We start from the raw sequence: 21,975 nt of genomic DNA on the forward strand, positions 1-21,975 counted from the left end.
ATCCACAACATATACATTGGATAACTACTGTGAGGGCCTCCTTAGAAATGCTAATAGCAGTAATACTCTCTTCACTTGACAAATTACAGATGCTGCCTCCCTTTTTCTTTTCTCCTCTTCTTCTTTTGGCACAATCCTATGAATAGCATATTGGTGAGTTGTGATTTTGAGAGACTGGGATTCCAGAGGTAAATAAGCCAATCGCAACCCTTACCTGTTGCTGTCTCAAGTCATTTAAGTCTTCAATTTTACCTTAAATTGAAAAAATCTGCTCTCCAAACTCACAACTGAAAAAATTCAAAGGACAAAAACTTACCATATCCCAGTCAGATTAGAATAAAAGAAGTAGGTTACTTCCTGCACACACGAGGTAGATTCTCAGTTGTTGAAAATTGACATAGCTACATTGACTTCAGTGGATTTATGCTGATTTACAGCAGTTGAGAATTTGACCCTTTATATGTATTTCTGTTTATCTAAACAGCATATGCATATCTGTATATTTACATTCTCTCTTTCTAGGTCTCTGATGCACACCCAGAGCTGCCACAGTTAAAGGACATAAAATAATATATATTGATCAGAGATGAGGTTTATCATGGAAAAATATTGCTCAGCATGGTGAAAATATATATAACAGTAGAGTGAAATGCCACAACCACAGGCTATTTCAGAGCTAACATTTTAAGGTTTGTATGTTGGTTTGTATATACTTGTTGCTGGGGAGGTTCCTCATCTCTGTAGCCCAAATAATTAGTTGATATTTTATGAACTTAGAAGCTTTAGCTGTTGACCACTTCATCTTGGACTTTGAGAAGGGCTAATTTGGCTGTCTCTGCCTCTTTTACTAGTCTGGCAAGTTCCTGCCTCGCCACCAACCTCCCAACCTAGGTTTCATTTCTACTGTAGTTGGCTGAGGGCATTTTTGGTGCTTCATTGTTTCCATGCAGTGTTACCACTTGTCGCAACTTAATTTTCACTGTTTGTGGCAAGCTCATTCACAAATGGTGAAAGGTTCTCAACAATGAGTCACCAAGTGTGGGCTAGTGAAAGTGTAACATATTAAACTCAAGTTAAATTGGTTACCAATTGTTTAGCTGACTGGGGGCCAAGCAGTGTTAGACTGATACTCTGTACTCAACTCATACAATTGTGGTGGTAAAAGGCACAGCGGCATCAGTTAAGGAGGTGTTAACCATCACTTTTCATTTCCTGGTTTCTTGTTTTGTCACACACTTCACATTGTTTAAGATCTGAATTATAAGTCTTGCCTATTGCTGCCCTTAGAATGCCCTCAACTTCTTTTCTGTAAGATCAACAAGGAACTAAAAAGTCTGCCCTGTCTTTGCTAGTATAGTGTAAAAGAGGCACTTCAAGCAAAGTAGTGAAGAAAAGGCATCTACTACATAAGTTTTATGTACAAGGAGAGATCCGAAAGATCCTCTAAGCCTTTAAGTGCTTTGTGTTCTATGACCTAAAGAACAGAACCCTAGTTAAGTTAAAGAAATAAAAGTCTTCTAACTCCAGCTAAGTCAATGTCATATAAATGAGTTGTGTTTCATTCCCTATACTTTCTGCTCACTGAATTCCTCCATCCAATATCAATGATAAGCAAACGCTTGGAATATGTACGGCTCGGCATTACAAGGATGAAAAGGTTTCTGTAATTGGCAGCACGTTGTCATGTACCATAATTTTAAAATCCAGACAATGAGTTATTTCAGTATTTATAAATGTGGAACAGTTTTGTCCTAGATATAGTTGTGGGTGGTTTCTTTTTTCTTAAACAGACTACAGACCATAACAATCATGTTATAAAGATTTCAGAAAATTTTTCTTAACTTTTTCAAGTTATCTGGATCACTGATGGGTTTTAATCTCTTCTTTCATGTCTGTTTTTCCCCCTACAAATGATGACAGTCAGAACAGGGTCCCAATAGAAGATTTTTAATGCGTAAGTTTTACAGAGATTGTAAAACTGCATCATAGTCACTGCTCTAAACATAACAGCATTACGGTCTTTTGTTGTACTATCAAAATCAGTAGATCACATGAAAATCAATAAAGTCTGTTAAAAGGGCAAAAGAAACAGACAGCACTACGATTTGAATAGGACACCCACTCTATTTTTAGAGCACAAGTTAGGGTTTAACTAGCTTTTGCATTCACGTTCCTTCATTCAAGTTACACAGGTACTTTTTAATTTTCAGAATCTACAGCCAAAATTTGTAGAAGAGTTTGCTAATTTTGTGTGCCTCTGTTTTTCAATGCTCAACTCAAGATACCTTTTGCCTGATTTTCAGAAGTGCTAAAGACCTGCAAATCTCATTGGGGTTACATCTTGAATTCACCCAGAGACTAAAGCCGTTGCAAAATGCAGCAGTCTTCTCTAGTCTAATGTTACAACCAATAAAGGTGGTGAGAACAGATAGCGTGGTCTTGTTCCCTTGTAAGGGGCATATATTTAGAGCAGGAACCATTTATCAGGATACTAGTTCTCGGATCTATGTATAAGACATTCACTTGCTTTCTGAATTTTGGGCCAAATCCACATGGAAAATACATATTTATATGTTCAGCACAGCCCACTTAGAAATGGCCACTCAGCCTGGTATAATTTCTAATACCTGCTGAACAGAGCTTTTGGTAATACATATGGTTTTAAGGAGAATTCTATCTTTTAGCCTTTCTTACCACTGAGGGAGGAAAGTGAACTTTTTTCCCATGCCAAGTTCCTTGTATGTTTAAAAGAGAAAACACATCTTTTATATGTCTGAAGCAACTGATTCACAAACTAGATGTCTAATATTTACAAAGCAGTGTCCAAGAAGAAGTTTTTTCATATCAAAAGCAACTCAAAACTTCTACTTTTTCATTTGCTACAATTTTTTTTTTTTTTTTAATTTGCTGTTCTTTCAGTGAGCTATAAGGCCCTTACATCTGCTCAAGTCTGGACTGGGTGAAGAGTGGAATGTAAAAGATGACAGGAACATGAGACTAGAGTAAAGGAGCACAATACAAAATGAGGAAAAGTTGCCATGAGAGCGATACTTAAGGCCTGATGTTTCAAAGACTTATGCACGTGCTCAGCTCTACACACTGTGAGCAGACTGCTCTTAAACCAGTGGCAGACTTAGAGTTAGTGGGGCCCTGTGCACAGCTTCATTTTTGGGGTCCCCCATTGGGGACCCAGCCATGAAAAAGAACATTATCCTCTTACCTCCCCCACCCTGTTTTTCATTCTTTTTTTCTTCATCCTCCTCCTATATTATAAGTAATGAGAAGTAAATGAAAATAAAGTGCGGTACCTTGATTGGGGCAGGGGGTTGCGTTCGAGCGGGGGGGTGAGTGGGCTCTGGGAGGAGGTTTGGGTGAGGGGTGCAGGCTCTGGATGGGGGGCAGGGGAGCAGTGCTTACCTCGGGCAGCACGGCTCCCAAAGTGACCGGGACACACACCCCTCTGGCAGTAGCTCTTAGCCAGGGGCAGGGGGTCTCTGTTGGCTGCAGTTCCTGGCCAATGGGAGGAGTGGAGTCAGCGCTCAGGGTGAGGGCAGAGTTCGGAGACACACACACGCCGAGGGGCTGAAGGGACATGCCGGCCGCTTCCAGGAGGAAAGCAGCATGGGAGGGAGGGAGGCAGAGCAGGCAGGGAGCCACCTTAGTCCTGCTGCTGGCATGTCTCTGCGCACCCCTTGAGGGCAGGGGAGCTGCCTCCTCCCCTTTCCCTCCTAGGGGCATGCAGAGATGTGCCAGCAGTCGGCCGCTTCCGGGAGTGGCGTGGGACCATCGGCCACGGCATGCAGGCAGCCGGGTCTCGGGGCAGGTTGTCAGATATTTATCCTGCATTTGGGGGGCCCCCTGTCTTTGGGGGCCTGGTGCCACCACATGGTGTGTTTCATGGTAAATCTGCTCCTGCTCTTAAAGCAGGCTGCTCACAGTGCACAAAGTTAAGTATGTGCATAAAATCTTTGTAGGATCAGGGCCTAAATTATTCAACAGACAAAAGGGCTTAGTCTCCTATTAATGCTGCAGATGCAATTGATTCCTATCATCATTGGTGTGTTACTGTACTTACATATGAAAGTTACCTGACCACTGAAAGTAAAACGGACCCAAAAGAGTGATGGGAATGAGAGAAAATGATGAAGACAAGAACTTAATGACAAAGAAGAAACAGGATCAAAGCCTTTAGAATCATAATAAGTATTTTCCATCACTAACATCTAAGTCATCTAGCCCATTCTCCATCTGCCAATGCAGGATTGTTTCTTACAGTATTTTTTCCAATACTTTGTCTATTCTTGTTTTAAATATCTCAAGCCACGTGACTCCCACATTCCAATGTGAGAAACTTAGAACAGGCAAGTATTGGAATGAAAAATAAATGGACTTTTTTTTTCCAGTCACATACAATATTAAGTAGTAGATGAGGGGAAATATAAAGAGAGCAAGTTTGAGAAAGAATTCGTTTCACCTACTCTGAGGTATTTACACTAGCTAGGAAAGGAATGGAGAATAGCTGGCCTTTACACCACCTTTGATCCCCTCAGCCTAGATCTGAAGGAAGTCGCCTCAGGAGAAGCAGCAAAAAGAGGAATTATGAGTAGCAAGGACCTGGCCTCCTAACTTTTTCTTAAAACGCAGCCCTTCCTTTGCACCATTATAAATGTCACAATATTATTCGCCAACCATTTATTTTATTTTTCATTGACAACAGGGTAAGCAAAAGTAAAGTCTTAGTTTATCTTTCGATCATGTGACCTGGTTAGGTCGGTTAGTTGCTACCACAATACAAAAGTTAAAAGTTAGATGCTTTTGTGGGCACAGATTATTATTAGCTTAGATAATCTACTTGTTGCTTACCCAATTCACTGTTAAATGTATGGTCTCTGGGGAAGATGGATTGTGAATTTCGAACGTTGCCTCCACCAACAAACCAGTTTACATTGGGGTTCCATTGGTTCATGAAGCCACAAAGATGATTTTCTTCAAAGTCACATTCTGCAATTGCAGATAACATCATGAAGATCACATATGTTCATTACAGAAGCACCAAGAAAGGCTATTGCTAAGCATCTACTTTATTGTCTTAGTAGAGACCACATGTTAGCCTTCTGCAATCTAAGAAAAAACACCTACAGGGCTTACTAGCTAGCCATCAAAGGAAGCAATGTAAACTGCCACACTACCATAGCCAATGACCCTTGATGTGTGCTATGAACTATTGTGTCACATCCTGTTCAATCCCACTTGTTCTTTTGACATTTGCTAAAGTATCTCACTAATTGCTGGAACTTAGCACCAATTAAAATATTGCAAATGCCAAAACAGGGTCTCAGTGTACTACTTTCTGACCCTTATCAGGTCTGTCAGACCAGAGCTCCCACTGGTGAACCACAGTGGGTCCAAGAGAGGCTGGAATGGGGCTCAGTGAAATGGGGTGTATGTGCAGGGAGCTATGGTGATGGGCTGGCTGGGCCCTGTAGTCACAGGCAGGTAGACAGGCTGGGGAGCATAGCTGGATAGCTGAGATTTATAGCAATGACTATTGTAATTGGAGCAGGGCTGGTAAAACAGAAAGGCCCCCTGTCTATTGAATGTCCATTGCAGAGCCAAACAGATGCAATGATTATTTTTAAACTTCATGTTTAAAAAGTAGCCTGCCCAAAGAAGAGTAAAGTATGCGTGAATTATCAAGCATGTGATGCTTGTGGTAAGTAAGTTATTCAGAGCACAATAAAACGTTACTTTGAAATGTTATCTTTTAGTGTGTAACATATACACACAAGAATGGAAAAATGCGGATTCATCCACCACTAAATTTACCTAAAAATTTAAATATTTCCTGCTCATTGCAATTTTATTACTTTGGTAGGGATCTCTGGGAAATATCATGGGGAATTAAGGGACTTAAAATTCCTCCTTTACGTACAATCATCAACACAACTGTAACTATGGAGCTGCTCGGACATCTGCATAATGAAGCATGAATGGACAGTTAGTCATAGGGTTGCAGCTGTTACGTCCAGTACTTGCAGCAGTCTAGTTTTCTGAGTCCTACAGTAGATCTTGAATGTGCAATAAATAGCCCAGAAATATATACATTTAAGTGAAGCTCTCTCTCTGTCATAGAGACCTATATATGTGTGTGTATACGCACACACACACACACACAGAGTTTAAATATAGTGAACTTTTTACATGGACTATGCTAGACTATTCTCTAATAAAAAATATTTTTTGTTTTCATCTATGCACATGGGGAGAGGGATGGTACTTACCAATACAATATCCATTAGTTATTTTAATTTCAAAAACTGCTATACTGGCAGAATTATCTTGTCCCAGTACACCTTCCAGTACAATCTGGAAAATATAAACACAATAGTATAATTGAGTGCTAGTATTTCTGTTACTGTATATAATATCGAAACTTTAAAATTGTGATATTAGAGTAGCTAAATAAATGTAGCAGTCTTGTCCTGTGTTTAATCACTAGAGGTGCCCTTGCTGGGCAACAGAGAGGCCAAGGATGGAATGGGCATGGAGACTGTACTGCTCTCTTTCCTCTAAGTCAGCGCTAAAGCACATTGATGGATAGTGAGAGGAAGCCTGCATTTTACCCACTGTGTTATACCTGTTTTGCAGATAACAGACTTCAGACCCCTCTGTTGTTCATATGGCACCTTCAGATGCACATTAATTTACTATAAAGAGATAAAACACCCACAGATCCTCTCTCTCAAAACTTCACCATTATGGCTACCCTTAAGTAGCTGCCTGGACCTACTCAGCCCATCCTGACTCCAGCTTCCCCTGCGCTAATACTCCTGCATGGGAGGCAGCCAGTGGTGAGCTGGAGCCGGTTCAAACCAGGTTGCATGAACCGATCGTTACATTCTGAAGCCAGTTTAGAACCGGTTGTTAAACGGGTGGGCAAACTCTGGCCCGCGGGCCTCATCTGGCCCACGGGACCATCCTGTCCGGCCTGCCTGAGCTCTTGGCTGGGGAGGCTCCCCTGAGAATCTCTTTTTAATTTTTACTCACCCGGCGGCGCTCCGGGTCTTCGGCGGCAGGCCCTTCACTCGCTCCAGGTCTTTGGCGGCGGGTCCTTCAGTGCCACCGAAGACCCGGAGTGAGTGAAAGACCTGCCGCCAAAGACCTGGAGCGAGTGAAGGAACCGGTTCTTCAGCTTTTGGCAGCTCATCACTGGAGGCAGCTATGGCTGCAAGTGCTCCAGAAGCACATATCCAAAAGAGACATGTCTGAGCAGAATGGGAATAAGGCCATGACTCCGGCCCCTGGGCCCCAGCTAATGCTGGCAATGCAAACACTTAGGAGTTCTGCATAGTACTGCTGCTATATAGATGTATCAATGTGCCTCCCATTCCTCCTGAAGGCTATTGGGAAAAATTCATCTCTTAGGTATCTCCAGTGACTTGAACAGCATTACATCACAGATTAATTTAACCTAACATGTTTTACACAAGCATGGAACCTGCTCCTGCTCCCACTAAAATCAATAGAACATTTCTCATTTTCTTTCCTGGGGATAGGCTCAGATATAGAATTACCCCAGCTGCAGTACCACAGCTGGGGCAGAGCACATCCCTTCCACCTCAGCTCAGGCTCTTATGCTTGTGTGTATGCACAGTTTGGGGACATTAAGGGGGGAATGACCATCCTTATCATTCCATCACCAGGTATTCTTTATTGTCCCCATGAGCCCTGTGACAAAGACAAGAACAAAAGCATGGGCCTAGTGTAGCTATTGCCACCATTCAAGACAATGACTTTTTTTCATGGGTACTTGCTGAAGTTTTCTAAGTGTGTATGTCAACATAAATGGAACCTGGGGATGGTACTAATGCAGTCACTCAGTGAGGCGGTGATGTCACAGGGACATGGAGAAAAAGGCTTCTAGAGGGTTCAGTGAGAGTTAGAGACAGCTAGTGAGGTAGTACAAGAGCTAGCAATGAGCTGGGAGCTTTGAGACCAGACTGTGAAGTGAAGAAAGCTACTGCCAGATACTCTATGGAAAAGAGCTTGGGTATCAATACTGCCCTGTAAGCCTCGAACCCTCTTCTCCTTTGAGGGCAGGCGAGCAGAAGCAAGAACCAGTGAGGGTGGGAATAACAAAAGCTAAGCAGCTCTCTAAAGAAGAGTGGTGACTGGAAAGTAATTACTGATCTGGGGGCATAGCTGATTAATCCAAGTGGGGGTAAGAGTTGATTAATTTGGGGAGGTTATTAACCTATTTTTTTGGTGGGGGGCAGCATTAATTTGGATTTTAGGGACTGAAGATATATGGAGGTCAGCATTAACTACTTGATTTTAGGGATAGAATTAATAGATTGCTATCCCGAATCAATCTCCAAATCAATCAGTTTTAAAATGCCTAGATGCCCTGGAACCAGCAGCTAACAGGTTACAGGAAGGATTAATTCTTTCCTCCCTGGCAGTTACCTAAACTGAGTATCATGCACTCTATAGGAGTTTTCTGAAAGACCTTAAAAAGTGAGGTTCTATTTGCACCAAAAAACCACCTTTAGTGAAGTAGAGATCTGTTTATGTACGTGCAGTTCTATGCCTACTCTTTCAGTCCAGTTACCATGCATGCTCAGATTGGACCACTCTGGCAGCCCCAGCTTGATGCCAGGCTTATTTGGAGAATTGTCCCTGACAACATTTCGGCAACTATGTATTAAATGTGAAATCCTTTGTGCACCTAACTTCCACTGAATTCAATGTGAGTTTTGCATACATTAAGCCTGCATGTTCAGGTCCTTGAACACGTAGCAGAGGAAAGTGTGTGAAAACCAGAGAGAGTCTGGGTTCCAGTGAAAAAGCTTTCATTTTCCACTGAGTTCTCTTTCTGTGTTCTCACTACTCAAAGATCCACCTACTGAAAACAACAATGAAAGCCAAGAAGAATGTCAATGTTGTCTGTAGTGTTGTTGTAGCTGTGTTGGTCCCAGGACATTAGAAAGACAAGGTAAGTGAGGTAATATTAATCTTTTAGTGGACCGACTTCTGTTCATGAAAGAGACAAATTTGTGAGCTACTCAGAACTCTTCTTCAGATCTATGACAGTTTGTTGAATACGGATTACTTTTTCCAGACCTGAAGAAGAGCTCTGCACTACAAATAAAGCTTGTCTCTTCCACCAACAGAAGTTGGTCTGTTAAAAAGATATTATCTCACCCACCTCATCTCTCCTGTTCAACAAGAGCCAGTACATTCCAGCATGTACACAGTAAATCCAGTACTATCTTCTACAATTGTACTTACTTTGTACTTTTTTGTGGTGTTTCTTAAATCAAGACTGGCTATGAGCCAGCTATCTGAAGGCTCCTTGGCTGACCATAGTAAATGATCAAAGCTTTCTCCTTGTAACCTCAGATACAGGTTTAGCCTGGTAGGATCAAATGACGTCTCTGAAGCTGTTGCAATCTGATATATAAGCCTGATGCAGCTCCACTCTTCAGAATGTAGTTCAGGACTGGTAAGTACTGCTTTCTCATCGTGAGTTCCCCAGGAAGTATCCACAGAAATGTAATGGCCTAGGAACACAAACATACACAAAAATAGGACAATAAATGTCAGGCACTTTACTTGTGCATCACTATATAAAAGTATTCATTTTAGGGAGGAAATGTTGTGTAGAGGTTAGAACAGGACATTGAGCCAGGACTCCTACATTTTGTTTTCTGCTCCTCCACTGACATACTGTGCAAGACATTTAATCTCTCTGACCAATTTACTCATCTGTAGACAAGATATAATCTACCTTACAGGTACTGAGAATCTTAATTAAAGTTTGTAAAATGCTCTGAGATCCTAAAGTGAAAGATGCTATAAGTGCGAAGAATTAATTTTTTTAACAAATTTCAGTTATTTTACTCAAGTATTATCCTTTAAAACTATACTTTTATGGAGTGATTGTTTATATAGATAATAAATGGATATCCTACAGGAATATTCCATTATTTTCTGGACAGAAACATCTCTAGCTTCATTTTATAATTCAACTTTTTTAAAAATAAAAATATATTTTAACTGACACTTAGTAAAATCTAAGCACTTCTCATAGTTTTGCAGTAGAACTTGAAATAAGCTGTTGGCAGTTCTTTCTAAGGTTACTACTGAAAATATACACTAATATGTACAAATGCCCTGATTCATCATAGCACTAAAGCACATGCTTAACTTTAAACACATGAGTAATCCCCAAAGAGGCAATGGAACTAGACTTATACTTAAAACTAACTACATGCTTAAGTGTTGTTGTTGTTTGTTTGGAATATTATCTGGCCAAAACTAGTAGATAGCACAAGACCCCACAAAACTACCCTGTGGCCAGTCTGATGCCATCTTCTATATTTGCATATCACCTAGACCTCCTGTAAAATGATCTTAGGCAATCTACTGGGAACACATAAGGGACAAATCATAGAATATCAGGGTTGGAAAGGACCTCATCTAGTCCAACCCCCTGCTCAAAGCAGGACCAATCCCCAATTTTCACCCCAGATCCCTACATAGCTCCCTCAAGGATTGAACTCACAACCCTGGGTTTAGCAGGCCAATGCTCAAACCACTGAGCTATCCCTCTCCTCCAAATGTTATTCCCATTGCCCACTCTAAATGCTTAGGCTAGGAGCCAGGACTCTCTGGGGGCAGGGCTGGGAAAAATTCTGTCAGAGTGAGTGGATCTTCAGAGCTGCAGTAGTATCACATGCCCCGTCACTCCCTTCTGTCTGGTTTTTTGCTCAGTGGCTCCATATGGCTACAAATTCAGGGCCCCATTCAGCAAGGTATGTAAGGGAGTGCTTAACTTCAAGCACATGAGTAGTGTTGAAGTTAAGCACATGTCTAAGTACTTTGCTAAACTGGGACCTGAGTGAGCACAGCCTAATTCCCAAGATCGCGACTGCAATGACAGTGGAAAAGTTAATCCATCTCACATTCAGAAGGCTTTGGCCCTCTGTATAGCAAATAACCCAGAAACATAGAGCTTGATTCACTGTCCCTCCACATTCTTTGTTCCACTCCTGTAGCCCAAAGGGAAGGAAACGTGGTGGTCCTGTGACCCCAGCAGGTGTAGAGCTGACATACACAGCTCCCAACTTACCCATTCCTAAACCCCTGGCACAGGCTACACACTGGGGCAGAGGTTGGGGAGTAAGTGTGGCTGAAGTATGGTGTGCTCCAGCTATCCTCTGCCAGCAAATAATCCACTGATCGCTTTTGCCACTGGTGCACATTACAGCATCCCCCAGACAGCTCTCTGACACCCTCTGCAGCTCTGAGTGGCAACTCTGGACAAGAGAAATTCTGGCCCATAATGTATATGCTTGCACTGTAAGCTCTTTGAGAGTTGCTTACAAATATTGGCTGTTTGCCTCCTTCAAATAGCTCCTCGGTACTGCCATTTATTTTGATCAAATATGTGACTGCTGCTCACACATCCAAAGCACAACCTATTAAAAATCTTTGTTGTTTTTTTAGGAATGGATTTTCACATCTTGCCATGATCTCTCCTTTCAAGATAGACATCTACAGTACACTCTTTTAGTCCCTAGGCCTTGGAATACGTGCATTATGGCATGTTAATCATGGGTGACTTGCTAATGCAGCAATATGTAAAAGAAAAACAAATCAAGGGCCAAAAATTTAAAAATAGGCACCAAATGTGCTTGCCATATATGAGAGCGTGCAGCTAAACAGGTAACTGCGTATATAAAAGATGCAGTTGCATGTGCAAGTCAAGTAACGCACAGTATGTTTGTGAGGGTTTATTTTTCTCTCTTCGTACCAAGATCTAGTATGGTATTATGAAATGTTTATCTAAATGATATTTTAAAAAGACAGGAATTCTATAACAATTAATATACCCTCTGAAAAATATTATCTTCTTATCTCCAACAGGTTTGTCCTTCCTCTAATCCGTTCTATGACAGATATTCTTGCTTATACACAAGCAAGTGATTAAATATACTCCTGCTTGTGAAATGTGAATGGTTTTAATCACAGTTTTCCTTTAGTATACAGTTTTCCCAGTCACTCAAATTGCAGGAAGAAATTGGTACAGAAATGTATTTATGGATTTTTACCTAGTTTGAATGATCAGCTTGCATGTATTTAAAAACCTGTTTTTACATGCACAAAGAGAGAAAACTTTAGGTCTGATTCTGATCTCACACTAGATTTACATCATTGTAATTCCACATATTTCAGTGGAGTGACTCCTGATTTACAGTGGTAGTTGACATCAGTAGGCTCCACTTTCAGAAAATGCATGCAATTTTTCTAAAAATTCTAAACAGAATGATGCGGAAACATTGTTAGGGGGTTTGTTTTGTATTGAGTTAACCAGCAATATCCAGCTCAGGCAAGGAATTGGATTTTCAAGATGGTCCTACTTTTGCCCCGTTTTAACACATGGATACGAAGAAACATATAATTCAGAGTCCAGACATTGCAATTGCTGTTTAGATTTCAGTCCTATTTTAGTCTAGAATTTATGAGAAACCCCAAAGGAAACACAACCTCCTTATGGCTGCAAACCATAATACTCACCATTTTGTGTTTTTCAAAAATAGATTAGTATAAAGACAGGGAAAAATACATTCAGATAGAGACCTCAAATTACCAGCTATGGGACTCAACTGCCTTTCTAACTTGAAAACTTAATTATAAGTAGACTAGGGTCTACTTTTCTCTCATAAATGGTAATTTGTTTTAAAATGTCCTCTAGTGACTCCAGTCTAGATGTTTATGCCACATAAATTTGATGCTGCTCCTTAAATACATGATACACTTGTTCTCATTTGCTCTAGACTCCCCGGGAAAGTGAACAGCATATTTGATCGCAAAGCTGGAAAGCCTGTCTCTTGAGTCGTCTCTTTCAGATTAATTTGACCAGTTCATTGTTATATGCTAAAGCCCTTTGCAGCAGAGGTGAGGAGACTAAGAGAAGCTCGGTTCTATAAGATGCTGAGCACCCTGACTTCAGTCCAGCAAAGCACTTCAGTACATACCTAATTTTAAGCATTTTAAACATTGCAGGATCAAGCTCCGATGGAGACAAAATTCTAAACCTCTTACAAATGAATAGTGGCACTGACTAATATGCTGCTATTGCAGCACAAGGACACTGTCCAGCAGAAAGGACTACAAGGACTTGGTCCAGAGCGATGGTGGGAGAGAAGTTAAGGGGCGTTTATGAGGGGAGTAAGCTCCCCAAAGTAGAGAGGTGTGCATATGCAGAGTTGTCCTTCCTCCAGCCAGAAAAGAAGAAAAATGTTGCCTCCAGAAGTTCTCTCCTGTTTGGGGAAACCTTTGGAAGTGGCTGAACTTGGTAGATCTCTTGTTAAAGGCTTTTTGTGGAGATAACTTTTAAGGCAGAGTTCTCATTGAACCTAATTTTAATTTTCTAGCATTTCATATATACAAATATTCCTCAAAATCCCATTCCCTTCCACAGTATAGAACATTTCATTTACTAGTGATCACAGAGAGTTGTCAGCATGGACCAGACTGCAACAACCATATGCCCTAAGTAGCTGCTTCATCCTAGGCACAGACCAGAGAACAATGACCCAGTCACAATTCCTCCCCTGCTCGCCCCTTGCTCTGGGTGGGGAGTATGGTACTTCAACCATTTTCTTGGAGCAGTTTACTCCCAACTGTGCCACCCAGCCAGCTACTGTGGCTGGAAAGTTGGTGGGAGGTACCAGAGCCAGGGCTCCTCCAACTCTCCATCCTCTCCCCACCCACTTGCTTGCAGGAGGGAATATGAGGCAAATAATTCCCCTTTTTCACTTGTGGCTGGAAGACAGTCTAAGCAGGGTCAAACAGGGGAGTAAGTTCGTCTTACCCTCTGCACGTCCAAGCAAGGGCAGTGACAATCTAGACCTGCGGCTGAAGGAATAAATCCTGCAAACCCAACGGATGTCAGTGGGACTGCTCACGTCAGTAAAGTTTGAAAGACGAGGCCTTTAAACTCCCATGGGTGAGTATGTCTCTGACTTTGCTTCTCTAGTAATCAGTTTCTTAAAGACCGACATCAGTTTAAATTGATTAGGCTATAACCTTGCCATTTTTTCCCCACACAAACACTGCACTTCTAGATCACAATGATTTTATCTTTACTTAGCAAATTTCAGTGTTTCAGTGCTATTATAGTAAAATCTGAAGGGCATCAATATATCACTAAGCACTGATTATATCAGTGGTTTTTTTGCAGCATTTGTTCCTCAAAACAGTAAGAAAATTATGCTGATTGCACATTCTATGAGTAACATGAAAGACAGGAAGCCAGATACTGTGGCTAACAAACTAAACTACAAGCCATTTAAAAAAAAAAAGATTACAAAGCATTTGTAAGAACTAAAAATTACCAATTCTGCAGATGTAACAGGGTGTAAACATTTGGAAGTGTAACCACAAATATGTTCCACCCTTCAAAGGAGTTTATGTCCGGTACAGCTGTTCATTCAACCTAGCAACAGTACAGTTTTAAGGGGGAGGGGAAAAGGGAAAACATGTTTATAAACGCAAGTTCCTGAGGAAACATTATTTAATAATGTGAACTGGAGAAATCTGAGTGAAAATTTTATTAAGCATTAATTTATGCCCCCAAATCCATAGATTTGCAAGAAATGCCTTGAAGTTACAAGTCATGTGACTGTTTCCTCTGTACCCACCATACAAAAAATTAGGAGAGGATCATCAAGGTTTCTAGGAGCAACAACTTGCTCTATGGAGATCTCCTTTGGGACAGCAATATCCAGTTTTATTTTTTAACATACCATTCTATTGCCAAGAATAAAAGAACAAAGTAGACACCATTTTTGTAGATGTCCACACCGTATTACATAATATGTGTTAAGCTTTGCTCTTCCTGCAACAATGGTTAGCTAACAAACGCTATTTCCCAAAGCCATGCAGAAATCATTTTGCACAATTAAGTTTGCACTGTGAAGGCAGTGTTTTGATCTGGTTTAGGTTCAGGTTCAGGTTCGATTTAACAGCACTGAAATCTTACTTGCTGTTCTCATGCGATTTTGGCTGAAAATAGCAGAAGTTTCAGGAGAATAAACTTGAGGTGTTCAGCTTCAGGATTCCCTATTTGGTCCAACCTTTTTTGCCAGGAAAAAAACTGTTTAATTTGCCGAAGTTCTCTGCCTGCCTCAAATATTTTCAGTTTTTCCACCAGAAAACTGAACACCTGAAAACCAAATACTTTTGGCTGAAAATTGAAAGTGTTTTGGTTTTCAACTTTCCAACAAAAAGTAGAACAAAACAAAAAGTTTCTGCAGAACAAAAACAAAGCAAAAAAAAAAAAAAACAACCCACCAACACCTTATTTTCCAAACAGCGTTAGTTATTTTAAGACACTTTACCTATAGTTTTACATTTTATAAAATGAAAGGACTCAGCATATTAGCACAAAAGTAGAGCCCAATAGTTAAACAAAAGGACTATCCTGGGAGAAGAAAAAATATCTGTGTGCACATTGCATTAATATTGACCTTCTCTGAGAAGGAATTACTTTATACCATACAAATCCAGTTTAAAAAAAAAGGGGGGGAAGGGTGGAGAGAGAATCATCCAGCAGATTCAAAGGCAAACCATCTATTCATTATTTTCATATGGGCACAGACTTTCATGCCAAGGTTAGAGAATCAAATTTAAATTGTAACTATAGCAATCTCAGCATGCCCATTCAAGGTTTGGCACAGCTATGCACTGCCCTTTATATACAGAAGCATGCCTTTTGGCAAACTCTAGCCCTAACTTAATGAAGGTGAAGCCTACATTCCAAATAGTCCACAAATTATAGCGTTACTGTTCCTACAGCAATGCAATCTGACTGCATTGCACATATGTAGTATTTTCTATTCTTGTTAAATTGTGACTGAGTTTAGGTTGTTCCATTTATACCATAAAATGTACATGATGTGCACAGTGGTCAAATTAACACTGTGGCAGGAACCTTAATTTTCACTCGTACTGACTTAGTCTCTTAAACAGTTTATCCTTAAAAGTGACTATGGAAAGAACTTTTTAGGGTTCCATGTTTATTGTCTTTCAGTGACTGAAACATTTTGGGTGAAGCGCCTACTGCACCATTCCGACTGCAGTGTACGTGAGTTCCTGCCCACAATGGTAAGTCACTGTCCTGGGTGCAGTGGTGCAGGCAGAAATGGTTTAAAGGCCTTCCTCTGAAGAGATGTGCCCCTACTACTACTAAGCAATATATTTACTGCTTTTTGCGTGTGGGCACAAGGTACTTTTGAAGCATTGCTACTACCAGCGGTGGTAATGCCTTTTTGCCTTGATCTATCAGCCCAACTGTAACAATCTGGCAAGTTCAGTATATGCTGCTGTTTTCGGATTTAAAACATCTGCTCCACTACAATGATCTCATTGGTGATACTTAATTGTAGACTTTTTGGCAACAATTGTGACCTTTCTTTGCTCTCCCTCTAGATGTCCCAAGATTCTTACATCATGTACAGATTATACCAGATTCTCTGTTTGTTCCAAATGCAAGCATATGGGTTTGTTTTCTTTTATAACAGCCTCATATACTTTTATTCTCTTCTCAAGTTTTCCTTTGTTGTTGTTTTTTTTTCCAACTGCTGCATCAGCTTCAGGGGCCTGGTGTAAAAAGCATTCAGAAGTCCTTTTAAGTTGCTCATATGTGTATTTTGTTTGTCAAATCGGTTAGCTACTGCAGTAAAAGCCTCCAGATATGCTGAATTTTCCCATTTATTGTTTCCAATAGCTCTTTCAAGAAGCCATCCCTGTGATTTTTGTTAGTACATTTGAGCAGGATGGGGGTCAGATTCCGAGACCCCTCTGTGATAGCGGTTTTTGAATTGGAAGGGAAATCATTTAATAAAGTATTTCCTTTATTCTTTGGCATCTTAGAAAAGTTTCCATGATCTTATATGCTTTAAAAATATTTAAAAATAAAAAAGCAGCTAAAAAGGAAACATCCATGCATTCATTTGTTCACAGTCCAGTTCTCTTGGGTTCTGAACTCCACCTCTTCTTTGAATTGTGTTTTTGACAAGAATCAACATTCTGGAGAAGGAGACCTGGGCGTTCTTACTAAACAATTGTTTGTTCTGCCATATACCAGTACAGAATAGCCCTAACACCTCCGGGAGAAATGTTAATTTTTTCTCTTTAATCTATTGAACTTCTATCGATTGTTTCCCTCTTTTATTTACACAGATGCACAACATGACAGAGTGGATATATCTGTATGAAATTATGAACTCCATCTTGTATTATGTGTTGAACACATCTAAACTTGCCCAAGGTACTCCTACTCAACTGCACTCCAGACAGCGTCGCTGCCTAGGAAGGGTACATAATACCTCACTGAAGGACTATCTCCATGAAGCCATCAAAGCTGCAATCTGGGGCCATTAAATTTGATAGTCTGTCAGCTGTTGCCCCCCACCCCCCCGAACAATGAGCTCCTGTGTAGAAAAAAAATGTAGGGTGCAGGTGGGGGGAGCATGATTGTGGGATCTGTGGTTTCTCAGTTGGAGCACCTGGATCAGAGACAAGGCCACCCTACTTAAGGGCAGGGGCGAGATCAGATACAAAGGATGGTATACCTCAGCATTTTGTTGTTTTCCAAAAATCTAACTCGAGTGCTTTGAGAGTAAAGGGACTATGGTTAAGAAATTCCTTTGCTAAGCTTGGGTTCCTTGCTTTCTGGCCACACCGTCCTCAAAAGGGTTAAACTAGAACTAGAGTACAGAGGTGTCATAAATATAAAGGGAAGGGTAAACCCCTTTGAAATCCCTCCTGGCCAGGGGAAAGCTCCTCTCACCTGTAAAGGGTTAAGAAGCTAAAGGTAACCTCGCTGGCACCTGACCAAAATGACCAATGAGGAGACAAGATACTTTCAAAAGCTGGGAGGAGGGAGAGAAACAAAGGGTCTGTGTCTGTCTGTAGTCGTCTTGGCCAGGGACAGAACAGGAATGGAGTCTTAGAACTTTTAGTAAGTAATCTAGCTAGGTATGTGTTAGATTATGATTTCTTTAAATGGCTGAGAAAAGAATTGTGCTGAATAGAATAACTATTTCTGTCTGTGTATCTTTTTTGTAACTTAAGGTTTTGCCTAGAGGGGTTCTCTATGTTTTTGAATCTAATTACCCTGTAAGGTATCTACCATCCTGATTTTACAGGGGGGATTTCTTTATTTCTATTTACTTCTATTTTTTATTAAAAGTCTTCTTGTAAAACACTGAATGCTTTTTCATTGTTCTCAGATCCAAGGGTTTGGGTCTGTGGTCACCTATGCAAATTGGTGAGGCTTTTTATCCAACATTTCCCAGGAAAGGGGGGGTGCAAGTGTTGGGAGGATTGTTCATTGTTCTTAAGATCCAAGGGCCTGGGTCTGTAGTCACCTAGGCAAATTGGTGAGGCTTTTTACCAAACCTTGTCCAGGAAGTGGGGTGCAAGGTTTTGGGAAGTATTTTGGGGGGAAGGACGCGTCCAAACAGCTCTTCCCCAGTAACCAGTATTAGTTTGGTGGTGGTAGCGGCCAGTCCAAGGATAACGGGAGTAATATTTTGTACCTTGGGGAAGTTTTGACCTAAGCTGGTAAAGATAAGCTTAGGAGGTTTTTCATGCAGGTCCCCACATCTGTACCCTAGAGTTCAGAGTGGGGGAGGAACCGTGACAATAGGCTAGGTGGAATTTTGAGGGCACATGTGTAAGCAACTGGGGGAGGGGGACTCATGAAGTCTTAGGCACCGATTTCCAATGTTTAGGGCAGATAGGTGGAGCCATTCCACTTCATAAAAAAGAGTAGCAGCAAGAGATCTGAGCGTAGGAATGTGCCCTAGACTCCCAGAGATAGGAACAATGACAAGACCCTACCCAGACCCAGGTGGCTTGGAAACATATGGGATCCAGTGATTGGTGGGCAGCAGATTAGTGACTGTATAGTGGGGTACTAGCCCAGATTATAAAATGTGCTGTTTGTCTCTTTGATCCCCCCCCACCCCATCACCACTCATAGTACTCTTAATTTTAGCTACAAAGAGTTAAAAAAAAAAAAAAAGAGAGACACACTAAAAATTAGGCTTTGTTACAACACATATATGCTCTACCTGCATCTTCCAAGGCACATGCGTAGTTAGGACCTGTTGTGTCGTGTGAGGCTGTCACTGTTGTATGTAACTGCTTCTGATGTACCAGAGACAGAGTTCATACAATTATGTAATTCTTCCCTTCAAGTTCAACTATGTAAGGAATGATAGTTACCTATAAAAGCTTACTTGCTTTGCATGAATAAAATTGTCCTTATATCTACACATAAACAACTCACTTCAGCCCCAGTTCAGCAAAGTGCTTAAAGCAGGTAGCTAACATTAAACAAGCGAGTTGTCCCATTGACTTCAATGGAACTACTCATGTACTTAGAGTTAAGAATGCTGAAAGGCAGCGAGGCTGCATATAAACACTGAAACCCAAAACTGATTTTAGGAGGAAAAGACTTTTTACTCTGACCCAGTTAAAGTGTAATCTTACCCAGAATGTGTCTCAAAAATATGCTGTTCAAAATTGACCTTCTGCGTATCAAAATAAAAAGGGGGAGTTATAAGCATCTGTCTATAAAACAGGAACCAACCCTTCTTGTGCATGTCTGAGTGAATGTATGATTCATGTATTCTCATGATTTCAGTTCCAAAATTTTACTAGCTTTGTTTCTTTTTTTTAATTGTTTTTTGAGCTAAGACTTTTTAGGATGGTTGAGATAATGCCTGTGGACTGACCCATGACCTCAAATGTCTCAAAATACCTATGAATTTGCTGACTGATTGGGTATATTTTTGGATCCATGGATATCCAAGCCTGAAGTTACTGGAATGGGGAAGTTCTTCATTTGCAGAAGGTTGACCTAATCAAACCACATTCGGTGATGCCAGTGACTTCAGAAGGTGTGCCCCATTCTGATTCACCAAGAAGTTCCTGAGAGTAGTTCCAAGAGGAATGAATCAGCCAAGCCACCATCTTCAAAAACTGAATAAAAAGAAACAGCCTGATTGCTGTGACTACTGGCTTACCTGTTTCTGGCACTGGTTGCTAGCCTTTGGCCATGCAATGCCACCAGGCCTGACAAAGAGGCCTGTGCTTGCTCCATTGTCCCAGCCAGCCATGGGTAGGAGTCCAGTATCATTTAAATATAATGGATCCAGCTCCTTACCTGTTTCCTCCAAGAAGAAGATATTCTTTAAACAGCTCACACTCATGCTTTAGCTCAGTGGTAGATTAGACCTAGGGGAAACTGAGCAGCAGGGTTTTGGTCCTGATCCCACTCCTGTCAGTGATTTACAGTTCTTTCTAAAGGAGAGGAGTAAAGACTGCTGGCTGAGTATGGTTAAGCAGAAAATGATAAAACTAGCAAACCTAGAGCCAGAGCTGGCCTCTGGAGCCTGGGAAACCTATGGCTGCAGGGCCCCTTGATTTCAGGATATCAAAGCTTATCCTACTCTTCTTTCTTTCAAGTTAACTCCACTCTGTTTTGGTAAGGAGATGGCTTGCAAAATATAAAAATGGAATTCAATAGCTAGGATGGCAAGTTTGTCACTATGATTTTTTTATTCCAGAAACTCACATGATCCCCCAGACAGTTTTCCAAAATTGGCTTTAGGACCCATTCAAATAAGCCCTTAGATTTTTCAGGAACTCCAGCCACATTTGCAGCTGTGGGATTACTAGGGGTCACCCAGAAACCTGGAGGATCCTTAGCATTCCACTGGAGTGTAGAACCATCTATGAAGAGGCTCTGTGCCCCAGTGCCTTCCCCACATCCGCAATAGCGGCTGTCCCTGGTATACCCCATGAAGGGGGATCCCAACTGCCAAGGTGCGCTCTGTGGAACAGGTAATACAGATTTTGAGAAGACAAAGTTGCCCAGGATTTATATTCATGGGGCTCTATCAATTAATTCTGAGGTCCTTACTTGGGCAAATTCGCATGGAAGAGCAGGGGGAAGAAAAAGAAACAGGTATTAATGCAATCTTACAAAGCAGGTGGAATGTGAATTCTGTCCATTACACATGAATCTGTAATCATGGATGGCCATAACATTGTTAAACTTTTGTTTTCTTCTTCTTGACACAGCCAGGCTGATCCTCCTTTAGCGACCAAACATAAATTTAGTGAATTAACTTACTAATATGCTAGCCCTTAAATGTAAACAAAAATTTAACTGATGCTGAAGATGCTTTTATAGTTTCACATGCATGTCAAGATTATACCTTAAGAAACAGCTTTGCTGTATATGTCAAGCTTTGTGTGGTCTTTCAATAAAAACACTGCATTAAGTTCTATTCTGAAATCACTCCTTAGGGCAAGAGTTATATTTGTCTATGAAACCATTGCAATAATGCGTGCTTCAAGAGTTATTCAGGATAAGGCCAATAGTTAAGATAATATCACTTTTAGAATCAAAGTATTTCTTTACAGCACAGGTATTAAACTAAGTCCTCACATATCCTATGTATTCTTGCAACTTTCACAAACACAGTGGACTCAGTACTGAAAAACTTTGGCCTATAATGTGCAGATTGGTTTAAATAACCTTATGATAGAAAATGGAATTGTCAAGGTTCCTCCCCCACACTGAACTCTAGGGTACAGATGTGGGGACCTGCATGAAAAACCTCCTAAGCTTATCTTTACCAGCTTAGGTCAAAACTTCCCCAAGGTACAAAATATTCCACCCTTTGTCCTTGGATTGGCCGCTACCACCACCAAACTAATACTGGTTACTGGGGAAGAGGATGGAGTGGAGGTCAAGGATAATCTAGGCATGGCCCAATATCTAAACAAATACTTTGCCTCAGTCTTTAATAAGACTAAAGAGGATCTTAGGGATAATGGTAGCATGATAAATGGGAATGAGGATATGGAGGTAGACATCACCAT

General features: G+C 40.9%; 1 protein-coding gene across 2 annotated transcripts in view; it reads right to left on the minus strand.

Moving 5' to 3' along the window:
• The window catches only part of MAMDC2 (MAM domain containing 2), a 100,832-nt gene that overhangs the window by 46,299 nt on the left and 32,558 nt on the right, over window positions 1–21,975 (minus strand). For both annotated transcript variants that reach the window (XM_073345169.1, XM_073345170.1), the window contains exons 3-5: window positions 9,292–9,563; window positions 6,282–6,366; window positions 4,864–5,001 (exon numbers count right to left, since the gene is read on the minus strand). In XM_073345169.1, coding sequence (XP_073201270.1) covers window positions 4,864–5,001; window positions 6,282–6,366; window positions 9,292–9,563 — 495 coding nt within the window. The remainder of the gene's footprint in view (window positions 1–4,863; window positions 5,002–6,281; window positions 6,367–9,291; window positions 9,564–21,975) is intronic.

Source organism: Lepidochelys kempii, chromosome 5, assembly GCF_965140285.1.
Source record: "Lepidochelys kempii isolate rLepKem1 chromosome 5, rLepKem1.hap1, whole genome shotgun sequence".
NCBI lineage: Eukaryota > Metazoa > Chordata > Testudines > Cheloniidae > Lepidochelys > Lepidochelys kempii.